This window comes from Pinus tabuliformis, chromosome 2_2, assembly GCF_031772625.1.
Source record: "Pinus tabuliformis cultivar Carrire ecotype Pingquan chromosome 2_2, CPIR1, whole genome shotgun sequence".
In the NCBI taxonomy this organism is placed as follows: domain Eukaryota; kingdom Viridiplantae; phylum Streptophyta; class Pinopsida; order Pinales; family Pinaceae; genus Pinus; species Pinus tabuliformis.
In genome coordinates, this window is record NC_142300.1 from 391,994,152 (window position 1) to 392,012,438 (window position 18,287).

Here is an 18,287-nt window from a genome sequence, read left to right on the forward strand (position 1 = left end):
GATACCTAGTTCGGCCATTATGCGAAGGAGTGTCCAAATGGCAGGGACACATCACCTGATGATGATAACAATCATTCTAGGGACATCTTCAATGATCAAAGGAATGAGAGGTAATTCAGGTCATCAAGGAAATGGCCGACTCTTCATAGAAAGCAAGGAACCCCAGGTATGAAGAATTAAATGTTGTTTCTGATAAGATAAAGAAGCGTTATCTTGTATTGGCCCTCTCCTTCAGATTCTTTGGGAATATGGCTTATAGATTGTAGTGCTTCAAGGCACTTCATCGGATAGATGGGTGCACTCTCTAATTTGGTAGAAATGGAAACAATTGTGGGATTATACTTGGAGCCGATGCCACCTATCCCGGAAAGGGTGTAGGGAATGTTAACTCTCAATTGAATGAGGGTAACTAGGTTCATTTATAGAATCTCTTTTATGTACCTGATCGCAAGAAGAACCTGGTGTCCATTTCAGAAATGGAAGTCAAAGGTTACGAGGTGGCACTCATCGATGGAAAAGTATGTGTTTGAAAACAGAATTTTCAAAGATGTTTTTGAGTTCAGGGTTGTATCAAGTTGCAGGAAGTCCACTGGGGACCATGTCCATTGAAACATAGCACCGGAGGTCTGTGAGTCAGGTGGTGACATGGATGCCTGAATTCAAAAAGAACATGAAAGTACATGTCTGAGATGTACTGAAGGAAAATCTTCCAAGGGAACCATTCCCCTCACGTAGCAGGTCCACAGGTTTGGAACAACCTGAGGGGTTTGAGATTGATGATCAGGAATCTCACATATGCAGGTGGAAGAAATCCCTCTATGGCTTGAAGAAAAACACCCTGGCCGTAATATGAGAGGATTGAAAGCTATCTAATGAAGCTGAGATTCACTAGGAGTGAAACCGATCCAAACCGTTACCCGAAGGTTATGGATGATAGACCTCTCATACCGACACCTTATGAGGATGACCTATTTCTAACAGGTGCAAACCCTCTCATTTGCAGAAGTAAGAGGGAGTTGGATTCCGAATGTGGAATGATAAACTGCAAGCCTGTGACTACCTCAAGGATCCTAACTTTCAAAAGTGATATGGTAGTGATGTCGGACCAGATTTGGGAAATGCCTCTGAGTTTCATAAACTCATTCGCGTTTATATTCTTGGTGAACTTCCTTCCGGACATATGTCTTGCAGTTAGCATGGTGAGCTCATATTTGGTTGAGCCTCACTGGATTGGTGCCAAGAATCTTCTGAGATATCTTCAGGGCACAATCTCTCATGGATTGAGATACACTACCGGAAATATGAAACTGCATTATTATTTGAATGCTAAGTAGGTAGGCAGTGTGGAGGATCTCAAGAGCACTTTTGAGTGTTGATTCTCTTTGGATTCTGCTTCGATATCATGGATGAGCAGGAAGCAGAAGTCGGTTGCTATAAGCATCACCGAGACCGAATACATAGCGACGAGTATGATCTCGTGTGAAGCTGCATGGTTGCGGAAGCTCTCAAGTGAGTTGTTTGTACACATGATGAATATCACTGTGATTCTCTGTGACAACCAGAGGGGGGATTCAATTATTGAGGAATCCCGTATTCGATGATCACTCCAGCAGATAGACATCATAGATTGCCTTATATGCGATATGGTAAGTCGATGAGCGAGGAGGCTCCATCGCATTGAGACTAATTTACAGGTCGCAAACATTTTGTCAAAACCTCGGGGAAAGGTCAAATCTGTGACTTTCCTGAATGACTTGAAGTCATTGAGAGACCCTCTTATAAGGGTCCTGCATGTTGCATGCATTGAGCTCTGGGATCTCTGGGGTACTTACTAGAGCAACATACGACCACAGGGCGACTCACCCTCCCCTAGTGGTGCACTATGAACAGGATGATTAGTTCTCCTGTGGGCCAGGATTATTTGTTCTCCATGGCGACTATGGAACAGGATGATTCGTTCTCCTGTGGGCCAGGATGATTCATTCTCCTGTGGGCCAGGATGATTCGTTCTCCGCGGCATCCACTGACAGGATGATTCATTCTCCTGTCGAGGCATCCTAACTATGCAGTCTGGGACTCATGGGAAGTATCTCTCATCTGATCAATGAGCAGGGAAATGAGGATAGGGACCATAGTAGTACTATCGATGGACGCATCATTGTATCTACCATACTCCCTATGCTAGGATGACCTCCATTGATCTGGGATCAATGAAACTGATCTAGGATCAGTATGAGTGGTTTGAGACACTCTTGTGACATTGATCTGGGATCAATATGAGTGGCTTGAGACACTCTCTTGTGATATTGATTTGGGATCAATAAAACCGACTTCAGGTCGATAAGAGTGATGTGACACACTCTCTTTAGATGAAACTGACTTCGGGTCAGTAGAGAATGGTATGAGACATTATCAATCAATTCTTCTTCTTCATGGTTTAGCAGATCAGAGTAGAGCAGAGCAGTGTAGGGCACTGATGGCAGAGATAGTACAGTCGGACATATGGATCAACGGATGGAGTTCTCCCTAGTTGAGAGGGAGTGTTAAAATTGGCAACTAGAGCCAAACTCCATGTGGATCACCTTATTTGTGACTACTGATAATTTTCCTAGATTCCTCCCATCGAGAGGTGTAGGATTGATTTAAAGATCATTCGATTCCGATAAGTATTTATGGAGATATGAATTTATTTTGATTATGGAAAAATTATCGAAGTCGGCCAACAACTTATGTAGGCTTAGAAGCCCAACAGTCATGTCTATTCAACCTCAATGTTTTACTATAAAAAGAAAAGGTCTTCAAGTCATTTACACACACACACTCTTCATGAGATCTCCTCCTCTCCACGTCTTTGGGTTTTGGTGGAGGAGAGACACTAAGAGTATACGCTGGCCTAAGTAAAGATGATGCCCTAGCCACAGTAAAGATGATGCCCTAGCCGCAGTAATGATGGTTCTATATGCAACTAGAGGAAACTTCTATCCGAAGCATTTAAGGGTGCCCTAGTCGTAGCATTTAAAGGTGCCCTTGACCATAGTCAATGATGATCTGATGCAGCAAGGGGAGGCACTTATACGCAGTCTAGAAGAGACTTAATTCCGCAGAATGCAGCGATAAGATGCCCTAAGTCACAATTAAAGGGAGGCTCAATACACAGTCCATGAAGGTCCTTAATTACGCAGTAATTAGATTCTCATACGCTGTTTAAGGAGAGCTACAATCCATTGTCCTAGAAGGCTCCTATACTCAGTCCTAGAGGAGAGTAAGACACAGTGATCTAAAGGTCACTAATCTGTTGTAAAGAAGAAGATAACTGCAGTTGAAGGAGAGCCCTATCAATAGTAAATCTAGCTGCAATGGTGGGAAATTTGACCGCATTCAAAGGAGGCCTAAACGCAGCAAAGAGAGGCCAGATCCATAGTTCAAAGGAGCTCCTATCTGCTGTCCGAAAGAAGCTTTGATCCACTGTCTATAGAGGCCTAGCCACAGCAAAATAAAGACTTGTAATCTACAGCAAGAAGGAGCCTAGACAACGTGGGATTTGACTGTGCTTAATAAGGTTGATCTAAGGTCTGGTGCAGCCTCAGAGAGAAGGTCAAACAAGTCTGTCTAAAATAATCTCTCTGGATAAGATTGGGAGACACTACTGTTCAAAGGCAGTAATATTTGAGTGTTGTGTATAAACCTATCTTGCTGCTGAGCTAGGCCGCAGGCCATAGCCAGCAGCATAGAAATTTAAGGGTTGAACTAATCAATGGCAGTGCTGGAACCTCTCTTGGTCTTTGAGTTGTTGACTGTTTCAAGGACTAACATGATGTAGGTGACATCAATGATGTTGAGAACAACTTAATGATATTTGGGTGCAGCGCTGAGACGATGAAGTACAACATGATAATGAGGTGCAACATGATGAAGAGTTGCAACATGGTGATGGGAGCAGCTCAGTGACTACGTGTAGCATAGTGACAAGATGCAACACTATGATAGGTGAAGCAGTCACCTTGGAGAATCAGTTGAAGCAGCATTTCTTCAACTGATATCATGTAGATATAGAAAGTCAAAGTTTTGACTTCTGTTGTAAATGTACTATCTCTATCTCTCTCTATCTGTTGAACTACTAAAGAACATAAAAGAAGAATTGATCAAGGGTTTCCCCACATTGGGTTTGTCCCTGGCTAGCGCCACATCTTGTGTCCTCTTGTCTTGGCTTGTCTTCTGCGATTTATGTTTATGTTCTATCTGTAGTTTACTTTAATGCTGATGTGATTGCTAATCTGGAAAAGATATTGAGCTAACTGTGAAAATTGAAATAAATTGCTCTAAGCATAGAACATACCTAAAATTAACACAGGCTTTAATCAACGTCAAGTTGGATTTGATGCAAATGAAGATGGATCGCTTCCAAAATGAAATCCAAACTAAAATCGTCATAATGAATTGCAAATGGGCTAAATTGGACAAATTATATGCGCGAAGCATCCACATGGTAACAATAAAGAATGAAGCTAGTGAAAGCTTTGTGCCGTGAAAAGGCAAGCAGGTCCCTTGTTGAAGCAACGCTTTTAACTAATGAAATGTGTGGGAAGAACATGCCTTAGAAAATTAGTTATATGTTGGTTTATATTTTGTTTAGTTTTATCTGATGTTGTGTAAATTTTGTATTTTGCTAACAGAAATCTCTAATGGTTCCACTGAAATATATATATATATATATATATATATATATATATATATAATTTATATAATGATTCATATTCCTAATATTATATTTCAAAATTTCATATTTAAATTTAATTAATACATATATAAAATTCAATATTTGTTGTGATTTTTTTCTAAATTTTATATTTCTATATAATTAATGTTCTATATATCACATTAAAAAATTAAATTAAAATTTATATAACATGTTATTATTGAATATTTTAATAAAACAAAAATAAAAATATTTATATAAAGAGATCTGAAATTTATATAAATATAAATATTGTTATTAGGAATCAGCGTACATCCATCTTAATTCTGGATCTATTAATAACTTAGAAAAAATAAAATAAATCATTAAATACAATTCAAATAAATTCCTCTTATAAAAATATTTATTTAAAAAATATATATATAATTTATATAAATATAAATATTATTATTAAAAATCAGGATACATCTATTTTAATTTTAGATCTATCAATAACTTAAAAAAAAATAAGATAAAATCATTAAATACAATTCAGATAAATTCACTTTCTATATAATCAATAGACATAAACTAAATAAATTTACCTTACTTATACCTAAATGTTGTCAATAATATATTTTATTATAATAATACTTGGTCATAATTTTGTTAAACATGTTAATCAAGAAGGCTGCCAAACCTTAAACCCAACACGGGATGTAATTATTTTTGTTTATAATATGTAATAGGGTTTGTTATTCAGTTTACTCCTTAGTTTAGCGAATGGTTATTTCTATGACCTTTATCCAGTTTCCCATCATTACGTACAACCAGATTTTTGTTCAATTCACAAGAAAATAAAAAACAATATAAAATAAATTAGGTATATAAATAAATTTTGATTTTATTGAATTAAAATTTATTATTTTACATTTTTTATGGCGTAATGTAATTTATAGATGAATAGTTTTTTTAAGAGGAATTTAATCTGGCAGAGGAATTCACTAAAATCTGGCAACACAATTTCAAGAATTTTTGTTGTTTAAAATTCATTTTTGAATGCATAAATAGATTCAACATCATGAAAAATCCTTGTGGCACTCAAATTATGCAGATTAAACAATTTAAACTCAAGATTTTAAAAATCTCTGTCAAATTTTGATTAAAATTAACCAGAAAAATTGTCATGAAAAAGGTCACTTCGTCTATAAGTTAGACTATACCCACTCTTTACTATTATTCAAATAGACAAAGTTGTTAGAGTAATTGTCACATTCACCTCATTGGGAACCAATTACTTGGACCAACCACCACCCTAGGAACATAGGACTAACCACCCACTCAAGGTAAATGGTAAGAATTTGGAAGTTTAATACTGACAGCTGGTTTTAGACTTTTTGGTGTCATGGAAAACCTCAACATGGTATCAAAATCTTGGCCAAGTTTGATTCCCTGAATAACATTTGAAGAAAGTGTTGAAGTACTCAATTATGTGAGAACATGGAACTAACCACTCACTCAAAGTAATAATAAAAATTTAAAAATTTACTTATAGATATTTTATAATTTAAGATTTATTTATTAAAAAATATTAATTTAAATTTATTTCATTAAGAATATAACTTAATGATATTTAAAATTGTAATTAAGTGATCTGTTTATTATGTCAACCTTCTATTAAATTATATGTTGTATCATTGTGTACAACAACAGGAAAAAAAATAGCTACTTGTAATACTTTGTGGTTCTTAAATATCTTGTAATTAACATATATTATTTACTAATTTACATGTTTAAAGATAAGTTCCTTTTTCAGGTATAGATAATGTAGGGAAAACAAATGTAATCTCCGATGTGTATCTACCATACAGTTATATTCTTAATATAACTAGCTAATTGCAATTTTAACTTTTAAATATAAAATATATATTGTGTAATCTATTTCTTTATATAACTTATTTTAATTAAATATTTCATAAACCTAGTTAAGATAATATGGCAATTGCAGTAACATTATAATGCTACGGGGTCAGTGGATTTGCACCTAAAAAGCTATATCTTTATTTAGATTTGTACATAGCTCTTGTTACCAAAACCTTCTTTTGGGATAGGTCTAATTGAATTCCAGTGCATTCATTTTGTATTAATCTTTACATCCACAAATGAATTCCCGTGCATTTATTTGTTTAGAAATCTATGTCTGTGTAGGATATTCATAAAACAGTTGAGCTGCAACTGATAAAATCTGCTCAACTTTTTTCTTTTGGGCGGATAGGTAACTTCGCTTAAAGACCAAGAACGGTATTGGTGTAACATGAGCCAAGCATACCGATACGTTTCAGTGAAGGAATTTGCAGATGCATTTCAATCTTTTCACGTGGGAACCCATCTCACAGCAGAATTGTCAACTCCATACGATAAAACGAAATGCCATCCCGCAGCTCTCTCTACAGAAAAATACGGTTTAAGGAAAGCTCAACTCTTTAGAGCATGCTTTGATAGACAACTTCTACTTATGAAAAGGAATTCCTTCGTACATATATTCAGATTCTTTCAGGTAAAAAAATAAATAATGGGCGATACGGCTCATATTCTTACACTCCGAATTTATTAGAATTTCATTTTCTATTTCTTTATTCTAAAGGGTTTCATTTCTTGTTTTGTCAGATACTTTCCGTTGCTACGCTCGTTATGACAATTTATTTTCGTACAAATATGCATCACAGAAATCTAGACGACGGATCCATTTACTTTGGTGTCCTCTTTTTGGGTCTCGTCATGAATATGTTCAACGGACTTGCAGGAATGCCGCTGATTATCGAAAAGCTTCCTGTGTTTTACAAGCAGAGAGATTTCATGTTCTACCCTGCTTGGGCATACTCGCTTCCAATATGGATTACTGAAATTCCCTTTTCATTAATAGAGTCTGCGGCGTGGGTTCTTATTACGTACTATACAGTTGATTTTGCCCCCAGTCCAAGCAGGTAAACTATTGTTCACCACTGCACCAAACAGGTAAAAATATCGTTCATTCAGATAGCATTAATGGCATCATATTATACCAAGCTGCAAAATATTGTTCGGTACTTCAAAGTTTAACCTACTGCATAAATGCAACATGCAGAGTGGACCTCAGGCCCCTGCAGAGATTCAAACCAACCCACACAACGACAGCATATAGACAAGAGCACTGTAGGCTTTGAAATTCACATAAACACTGTTGAATTCACATAGATATCGATTGTGTTTTTCATCATTTCTCTTGTTGCTATCATTATTCTTCCTTTGGTCTCAACATATTTTATGAATTCATGTGGTTTTATGTTAATCTACATAGAAATTTAAGTGACCCTCTTCTCTTGACAACTCATCCAAACACCTTCTATAATAACACCTTCTCTTATCTTCTATGTTCATGCTTGAAACAAACATATCTTCAAATAAAAAGAAGACAGTTTCCAATGGCCCTTCAAATTCATGCAGCTTTCCATATTTCCTTTGAAAATCTAAACTACATGACATTCTTCCAAGATCTTCTACATTCACTTGCACTATTGTTCCATTACACATGGACAGCATGTCCTCTATCTCATCTCCTTGATAAGTAGAAATAAATATACTACCTTCTTTATCAAGGTTGGTTTCAGGTGTGCTGCCAACATCATGCTATGTAGCCTCCACTGAACTGCTACTTCCACCAACACCTTTTTGCTTTCCTTCTCCTATAAATGCTTCCTCCTCTAACACACTCTGAATGCACTTTCGGTTTTCGCACATAGCCTTGCATATGTTTCCTTCTCAAATGTCCCTTTTTAAATCTGCAACATGTATCAAACATTTCAATGATTAAATTTGAGTTAAATTTGTAATCTCGATCATCAATATTGTTATCTTTACCTTCATTTCCATTTTAGCTTCTGTCCTTAACATTTTTATTTCATTATAGCTATTGTAATAACAATATTTTTCTCTATTTCCGCTGCATTTAGTGCCTTGCCTTCTTTAAAAGGCTCCTCATCATACTTTGGTTTAAGAATCCATTCTTTTAGGAGAACATTTGTTTCTTCAAATCTATAAGAGTTTTCTTCTACTATCACGCACTTGAGAAATTAGACTTTGTTTGGAAATAGATGGCCAAAAATGCCAATTTTCACCACCTTCTCCTCTTGGAATTCTTCGATCGTTGTTTCATTTATGTTTATTTCATACACACATTGTCATTAGTAGATGTTAGAACTTTGGGGTCCATCTTCCTCTTCTCTTGGTTTGCTACTGGCCAAGTTTGCATCTTTCATATACACGATCACAAAATAGTTGTTTACTCCTTTCATCATCTCTCTAATATGCTTAATATATTTTCTGATTCAAAGTGGTTCCTCTACAAAGAGCTTATTCTCATTATATGCAATTTCCAATCCATTCTCTTCCATCTATCCTCTAACTTTTTTACTTAGTTTACTATCTTTTTATGATTTTGCAACTTGCATTATCAATTCATTCTCCCTATCTTCAATTGTATTTCTCTTTATCTATTAAACCCTTTGTTTTTAAAAACATTGACACGAATCTAACTATAGTTTTAAGTATCAAATATTTCACAATAGCCCTTTGATTTCTTTCCATATGCTTGGTTGCAAGCCCAAAAAGATCGACATATATCATTTACAACCTTAATGCTTGGAGAAACCTTTTTTTATAAGTGGGTGTGATTCTAGTAGGATATGGAGATGGTAACATAATTCATGTTATCAATAGATCTATGTAATACGGATTATGCTCTATCATCCACCATATAATGCATTTGTTGTATGACTTAAGAAATAGAATGAGCAATAAATGTCCTCAATAAGAAGCACATACTTATGGTCTTGATGAGATATCTCCTTTAACTTTGTGTTTGTATTGACCTTAGGGATCTCCAAGTTATAGCCTACATAATAACAATGAGTGTAATCATGCTAGATTGCAAGTTCATAGAGTCTTATAAAGTAAATAGCCTCTTTTTATCATTTTTATAGTGTTTTGACAGACATACCTTTTTTAACAAACAAAGATCTCAATGTTTGAGACTAAATTTCTTCCTTTATAATGATATTTACAATAAACATGACTCCTATGGTCAAGCATGATTGTTATATACTTATGATTTTATATTTTATTTATAACATGTATATAACCCCAAAAAAAATATATATATATAATTTATTATCATTGTAAAAAATTAAAATACTTGTTTAAAATAACGTTTATATTAAATGGTAAGTTTTACTTGCACAACTCGTTGAAGATGGGTCTCATTAGCAAGGCGACTTAGTATCAAACCTCACGGAGGTTGTTGTACCCGTGCTAGGGGGAGGAGACATGCTAAAATCCAGTCAACTTAGGACTAGTGTGGCCCAGGCCGGGTGCGATCCCCGAGTGACTTTAACGACTTAGATGCCCCTAGGTTGTGGTTTCTCAAGCCACAGGTCAAGCCTGGAGGAACACAGACAACTTGACAAATAAACAAACAAAAAAATATTTTAAAGGGGTGGCAGGAGAGGACGGATGGGTGTTCAATGTCCAGGAGGAATTCAAAGTTGCAGAGTATTCATGGAGGTTAGGATGCATAACAAACAACCAAGCCTCTGCCTTGTTAGAAAGGCGACTTAGGATCAAACCTCACGGAGGTTGTTGCACTCGTGCTAGGGGGAGAAGACATGCTAAAATCCAGTCAACTTAGGACTAGTGTGGCCCAGGCCAAGTGCGATCCCCTAGTGACTTTGATGGCTTACATGCCCCTAGGTCGTGGTTTCTCAAGCCACAGGTCAACCTAGAGGAACACGGACAACTTGAGAAACAAACAAACAAAAAATTATTTTAAAGGGGTGGCAGGATGGGAGGGATGGGTGTTCTATGTCCAAGAGGAATTCAAAGTTGTGGAGTATTCATGGAGCTTAGGATGCATGACAAACAACCAAGCCTCCTCTACCAAGAGATTGAAGAGTTAGCCAAAGAAAATCATGTAGCTTCTTTCACTGTTTTGGAGACTCTCTCCTTATTGGTGAAGGCCTCATCTCTAAGGGACAAAACACTAGAAAGTGTTATGAAAAGAAATAAAAAAGAAGTGTAAGTGTTCTCTTCAATATCATATCTGATATTTCCATGTTCTTCGTGATCTCAATAAAGATGTTCACTTATGTGTGTAAGTTAAGATTGAGAGATTTAAAAATCAATGGGCAAAGTAAATGGATTTGCATTACAAGATTTTTAAGGATTGCATTATCAATCAATCATAGTATGACGTGTAAATTTTATTTTTTGGTGGGTGAGTTTAGTAAGCTATATACTTGTGTTTTTTGTCAATGTTCCACAGGGACGCGCCCCGACGATCGCCCACGCTCCGGGGACGGGGAAACGTTTCCCCACGTCCCCCTTTTGGGGAACTCGGGAAACTCCGAGGGGACATTTTTTTGGCGACAAAACGCGACTCCTTTGCAAGGGGAATGGGGGACACAAGGGGGGAGCATATGCATCCCCCCATTTTTTTGTCCAATAATTTTTGTAAAACATTAAAAATGAAAAATAAATACTAATTTAAATATGAAAAAAAAACTATATTAGAACTTGTTAAAACTTAAATTTTTTTAAATAATAAATATATTAAATTATATAAAATAAAAACAATAACAAAAAAAATAAAAATAAAAATTAAAGTATATTAAAACTTAAGACTTAGGTAGTAATATTATTTATTACTTTTTGAGAAATTTACTAGTATTTCACTGTTTAGTTCTTTCTATGTTTACTTTTAGTTTAGTATTTTATGGATATTTTAGTCAACGTAATGTCAATGTCATTGTCATATGATGAATTTACTTTTTTATGGTTTTTGAAAATTTGATGGGCATTTCATAATTTCAATTGTCAAATGATAAATTTATTAATTTAATTTAGATGTACCTTGCATCATGCCAAATGATGAATTTAGAAGGAACATTGCATAATGTCAAATGATGGATTCAATTTAGTAATTTACTTTTAAATTTACAATTCAGAAATGTCAAATAATAATCCATAAATGAATCTTTAAATATACATTTCATAATTATTAAGATTTTTTGTTTAGTTATTGGCATATTTTTGGGATTTTATTTTTTTATTTTTATATATTAAATTTTTGATAATTTATAATTTTATAATTTGTATGACTATGACGAACCCAACATTTCCTAAATTTTGGGGTTGCTGATATACATCTTTGTGCATATCTTTGTGCATATCTCCCACTAGAAACTCCGCAGAACATAGTTTTTTGTTATCGATTTTAGAGTCTCTCAAACAAAATTATAATTTTGGTGAATAAAAAAACTTAGAATTTTTTTTAATGATATAATTATCTACCACATAGTATGTTTGTTGCAATAAAATACATACTTAAAAAAACACAAAATTCTCGTTCTCATTTCAAAAATAAATAAATAAATAAAATATATATTTAAGTTATTCTTATACATTAAAATATATATTTTTTTTACAATTAAACCAAAATATATCTTTAAATTAAAATAAAAAATAACTCTTAGAAATTCGATCACTTCTGATTAAACAAAATCATTAATAACCCAATAATACAAAAACCTCCAAGAATATAAATATCCATTACAATTGATACTTCGCATTTGAAACTAAAGATTGTTAAAAGAAAAAAGAGCGAAAAAATTGCGGTTGTTATAAGTTCGAATCTCTTGAATTACTGTACAGGTTTTTTCGACAATTTCTGTTGTACGTCATCCTCCATCAAACAGGTTTGGCACTCTTTCGCTTCATAGCTGCACTGTCTCGGAATCTTATAGTCGCAAACTCTGTTGGCGTACTCACGCTCTTGTTGGCGTTCCTCTTCGGTGGATACGTTATATCGAGAGGTACATTACATATTTTCAAAAACAAACATAATATCAGTCCATGGATTGGAGTGGAACCCAAGAATTTTTGCTTTTAAATCCTGAATTATGGCCATTGTTTGAAACAGAGAATATTAAAGGGTGGTGGATATGGGCTTACTGGTTATCCCCTCTTTCATACGCTCAAAACGCTGTTGCAGTGAACGAGTTCCTGGCAACAAGGTGGCAGAAGGTTGATATTATTTTATGCAACATCTTTACCAAAACCAAATCTTTTTGCGATAGAAATGTTCATTTAATTTCTGTTTTGTTCTGCTGCAGCCCAACGACCCTATTGGAATGAAACTGTTAAAATCTCGTGGAATTTTCACCGATAGCTACTGGTATTGGATTGGTGTTGCAGCGCTCACAGGGTTTTCTGTTACATTTAATATCTTCTTCATGCTGGCAATGCATTATCTGACTCGTACGTATTAACCAATTATCTGAACCGGGAAACGCCATAGTTAATATTAGCCTGTACAGATTCTCTCAAATCATGATGGACAGGGTGGAAGGGATTATACAGCAATGTTGATGCTTTCAGATACTCTGTACAAACTGGGATGCCTGCCATCATGATTTTAAATCATTTCCAATGTTTATATTTCGTGTGCTTTTAAGTCTCCTAATTGAAGATAACCTAATATTATAGTTTGGATATGTTGTGTTGCAGCCATAGGAAATTCGCAGGCAATAGTTGCTGAAGACGAGTTAGAAAAAAATCGAAAACAGGAAATGCAAAACGTTCCATTAAAAAGATCAATTTCATTGTCTAGTCAGCAGCATCATGGAACTCGAGCTTCTGGTAAAATGCTTCATCAAATTCGAACCATTCCCTTCATATTATTTTATAGTGTAGATAGAGTTTTCTTAAGTTACTCAAAATTTTGAGTTAGGAAACTGGCATTGGAAGTACTAAGGAGAAGCGTCCTGCAGTGCGGACGGTTAAAAGAGAAGGGATGATTTTACCTTTCCAACCATTGACATTGGCATTCCATAACGTCAACTACTATGTAGATATGCCTTCAGTATGTTCTCTTGGGCCACTATATTCCTAATTTGAAAGATCATATTCCAAACGAAATATGCTTAGGTTAATTTATACGGTGTATTTTTATTTTAGCTTTTCGTTAATATTAAAATAACTTTGTTCATCTAATTAAAGGGCTAAATTAAAATAAATGTGAATGATTTCCGAATTGTATTGGAAAGCATATAATTTGGGTACACATCTTCCAATACAATTTGAAACAGTTTATGTATCTTAATTAAGATTTATATGTGAAGGTGTACCCCGTTTTTCCCACCATTGCAGGCTGTATAATATTAACGTATTTTTTTAACTCTCTTGATTCAATTATTAATTCGTTGTGAACAATGCAGGAGATGAAGCAGCAGGGAGTTACGGAACAAAGACTTCAATTATTGTGTGGAGTGAGTGGATCATTCAGGCCCGGAATACTTACTGCCTTAGTCGGTGAAAGCGGTGCCGGAAAAACCACACTGATGGATGTTCTTGCAGGGAGAAAAACTGGAGGCTACATCGAAGGATCGATTACGATCTCTGGATATCCTAAGAAACAAGAAACTTTTGCAAGGATTTCTGGTTACTGCGAACAAACTGATATTCATTCACCATATGTTACCGTTTATGAATCCCTCGTTTACTCTGCTTGGCTTCGTCTTGGCGAGGAGATAGATTCAGACACAAGAAAGGTATTTTAATATTTATCTATTCCAGGGTAAGTTTAGGTCAGTTAATTACTCTAGTAGGTCAACATCGTGATGGTGAACAATATTTCTGTGTAAGCAGATGTTTGTGAATGAAGTAATGGAACTTGTAGAGTTGAATAATTTAAGTGGTGCTCTGGTGGGATTCCCTGGAGTAAATGGTCTGTCTACGGAACAAAGAAAGAGATTGACAATAGCAGTTGAGCTGGTAGCAAATCCTTCAATAATTTTCATGGACGAACCAACATCTGGACTGGATGCAAGGGCTGCAGCTATTGTTATGAGAACGGTTCGTAACACTGTCGACACTGGACGAACTGTGGTTTGCACCATTCATCAACCCAGTATCGATATATTCGAAGCATTCGACGAGGTATGTTTAAGCTATTCGCAAAAGGTGTAGACGGTACTGTGAGTATTTAACTAATTCACAAAAAGTGATGTACGGTATACGTAATTTTTTTGTTTAAACTTTTAACATATATCTTTTTATTATCTAACTGTGCGATCGGAATTGATTGGATAACTTCATTTAATTTTTTAATGGAATCTCTATTTTACGTTAAAATTTAGATAAATATGGATTGAGTTGTTTTTAGAGTATGTTTTAAAATTATTTTTGTTTGGTTAAGATTTAGTTTTGTTTGGATATAAGGAAGTACATTAATGATTTGAGATAGGTAGGAGTGAAAGTCTGTTTTTTGGGGAAAGCTAATTAGAAATTTCAAGTAGCCTGGTTTTACTTAAATAATAGTGATAAATGACTTTGCATTCACTCATATCAACTAATAATAATTGTGTTACTAGTTCGATAACTAAATTATCTTATTAATTTAACAACTAAATTATGATAAATTTTCTCACCATTTAAATAAAAATATAAACTAAATTTATGAAGATTTTAATTTTTTGAATTATAATATATATAAATTACCGAATAAAAAAAATATATTATAATGATTTAAGATTCAGAGTTATATGATCATTTAAGATTCAGAGTTTTGTAAGGATTTAAGACTTGTGTATAGAGGAATATTCGAGATTAATTATGGTATGGATTCCAAAAAAATATTTTTTTTATATTATCAATTTGTGATTTAAAAAAAATCTATATTTTTATATTATTAAATTTCTGAGATACGGGAATTATAATATTTAATCATATAACGAATCTCTTTTCACTTATCAGAAATGTCGTTATTATAAATTAGGATTAATTTTCACATCGACAAAAAAAATTAACTCTTAATTCTTTTATATCATTAATTTGTGATTTTATAAGAAAACAAAAATCTAATTTTTATATATCATTAATTTCTTACCCCTGAGAATTACAATATAAAATTTTATAGTAAATCTCTTCCCACTCATTAGAAATATAGGTAGTGTTGATTAAATTTCCCAATCAGTCCAAAATTCTGATTAGATTTTTTATAAAAGGATTATCGTTATATTTCTTCAGTGTTGTGAAAATGCAGCTGATGCAACAGCTTTCACGAACTCTTAACTTATTTCTTCTCGTGGAAATGCAATTTGGTATTGATGAATCAAGGATTTCTATTGGACTGATTAGATTTTTGATAATGGGATTATCATTATATTTCTCCTTTTTTATGAAAATGCAGCTATTGTAACAGCTTACACCAAATCAAACTTATTTCTTCTCATGGAAATGCAGTTGGTATTGATGAAACAAGGACAGTTGATCTACGTGGGACCCCTTGGTCAACAATCCCAAGCTCTTGTGGAGTACTTGGAGGCAATTGAAGGTGTAGTGAAAATCACACCTGGATACAACCCTGCAACATGGATGTTGGAAGTAACATCAATCAATTCAGCGATTCGTCTTGGAGTTGATTTCGCAGAAATCTATAGAAATTCATCCCTCTACCAGTAAGCCTTTACTTGTTTTATATGTATGTGTGTGGGGTCTTTTTTACTTGTTCTGGAACGTGGAAAGATAATAGAAATTGGTTTATTCGCAGACATAATGAAGCTCTAATTCAGCAAATTAGCAATCCTGTCCCTGGCTCCAAGGATTTGAGCTTCGAAAGGCAATTCGCTCAACCTTTTGCCGTTCAAACCATGGCTTGCTTGTGGAAGCAGCATTGGTCTTATTGGCGAAATCCTCAGTACAATAGCGTCCGATTCTTCTTTACCCTCGCAAGTGGTTTGCTTTTTGGCACCATTTTCTGGAAAACAGGCCGGAAAACGTACGCATTAATTTCAGCTCCCACTCGCATAAAGTTTAATAATATCTATGGTGAATCGGTGATCGATTCCAATTAACCTAATTTCAGTTCTCACGGATGGGTGATCGTAATTTTTACAGAGAGAGACAGCAAGATCTATTGAACGCAATGGGATCCATGTTCGCATCAATTCTCTTTCTATGTTTCGGCAATATCGTCTCTGTTCTACCAGTAGTCGATGTTGAAAGGACAGTTTTCTATAGAGAAAAGGCAGCAGGAATGTACTCCGCTCTGCCCTATGCCCTTGCTCAAGTAAACACTCTTCATGCACTCTGCTGTTATCTGATTTTCATAATCACGCTGTAAAACATTTTGCAATTTCTTAGGATTTTTTTTTTCAAGTAATGAGAAGGGATGTGATTTTGATTTTTTTTTCCATAAATATAACTGTGAAGTGAACAACATTGGTTCTCTCTTGTTGCAAAGATAGATTTATCTCGTCGAGGCGATAGTGAAATAATGTTTGTGTGGATCAGGTTTTGATCGAAGTACCATACATATTTGTGCAAACGGTGGTGTACGCAGTAACGGTTTATGCATTGATCGACTTCCGGTGGACAGCGGCCAAATTCTTTTGGTACTTTTTTATGATGTTCTTCACCCTCCTTTACGCCACATATTACGGGATGTTGACAGTGGGTCTCACTCCGAATGCAAGCACAGCTTCACTTCTCTCCACGGGTTTCCTCGCAATCTGGATGGTTTTCTGCGGCTTCATAATTCCACGTCCGGTGAGATTTACTATCCACTTAATTATATTTGATGGGGGTCTTTGATAAAGTCACTCTCTCATGTTCATGTTTTTGGAGTGTTGCAGCGGATTCCTGTGTGGTGGAGATGGTATTACTGGGCTTCTCCCTTTGCATGGACTCTGTATGGACTGGTAGCATCTCAGTTCGGGGATATTTCAGATGAAATGGTGATGGCCGATGGTGGGAAACAAGAGGTGAAGAAATTCTTGAGGCGCTACTTTGGATATAGGCAAGATTTTATGGGACAAGTTGCAGTTGTTACAGTGTCATTCCCAGTTTTATTTGCACTAATTTTTGCTATCAGCATCAAAACTCTCAATTTCCAAACGAGATAGGGAAACATTACATTTTGTTTGCTTGCAGTGATTTCTCGCCCTCAGCGTCAAAGCTTTCAATTTACAGACAAGATAGAAAAACATTGTGTTATGTTTTGTGATACAAACAAAGTCAACATTGTATGAATGCATTTCATATGGCTTAAATATTTAACTGGTAAGCTCATTAATATGCTATATTGATCAAATGGATTGTGCACCTATAGGTTGAGCATACTTCAGATGATTACTATACAATGCATTTCAGAGGGCTTAAATACTTCACTGGTAAGCTCATTAATGTTATATTGATCAAATGGATTGTGTACTTATAGGTTGAGCATACTTCAGATGATTAGTAATGCACATTACTTACATCTTCTCATTATTAATTTGTTCTATTTTTTCAATAAAGTATGTTGTTGATAGGTGTGTTTATTTTGGATTATGATTACTAATCAGATTGATGATGCACATTATTTACATGGTCTTATTTTCACATATTTTATGTTTTCCATAAAATATGTTGTTGATAAGTGTGTTTATTTTGAAATAAAGTTTAGAGTATTTTAATTTAATTTTTAGTTTTCACATATTATTCTAAAATACTTTTAGTATTTACATATCAAATCAAAGGT

General features: G+C 34.7%; 1 protein-coding gene across 2 annotated transcripts in view; it reads left to right on the forward strand.

The window, feature by feature from the left end:
- Window positions 1–18,085, forward strand: part of LOC149192912 (ABC transporter G family member 39-like) — a 222,979-nt gene extending 204,894 nt beyond the window's left edge. For both annotated transcript variants that reach the window (XM_089404724.1, XM_089404725.1), the window contains 14 exons: window positions 6,951–7,232; window positions 7,343–7,659; window positions 12,419–12,579; window positions 12,687–12,790; window positions 12,880–13,024; window positions 13,274–13,405; window positions 13,537–13,628; window positions 13,984–14,316; window positions 14,414–14,704; window positions 16,010–16,224; window positions 16,317–16,544; window positions 16,664–16,835; window positions 17,060–17,314; window positions 17,401–18,085. In XM_089404724.1, the coding sequence (XP_089260850.1) occupies window positions 6,951–7,232; window positions 7,343–7,659; window positions 12,419–12,579; window positions 12,687–12,790; window positions 12,880–13,024; window positions 13,274–13,405; window positions 13,537–13,628; window positions 13,984–14,316; window positions 14,414–14,704; window positions 16,010–16,224; window positions 16,317–16,544; window positions 16,664–16,835; window positions 17,060–17,314; window positions 17,401–17,670 (2,997 nt within the window). In that variant the 3' untranslated portion in view covers window positions 17,671–18,085. The remainder of the gene's footprint in view (window positions 1–6,950; window positions 7,233–7,342; window positions 7,660–12,418; window positions 12,580–12,686; window positions 12,791–12,879; window positions 13,025–13,273; window positions 13,406–13,536; window positions 13,629–13,983; window positions 14,317–14,413; window positions 14,705–16,009; window positions 16,225–16,316; window positions 16,545–16,663; window positions 16,836–17,059; window positions 17,315–17,400) is intronic.
- Window positions 18,086–18,287: the final 202 nt, after the last annotated feature.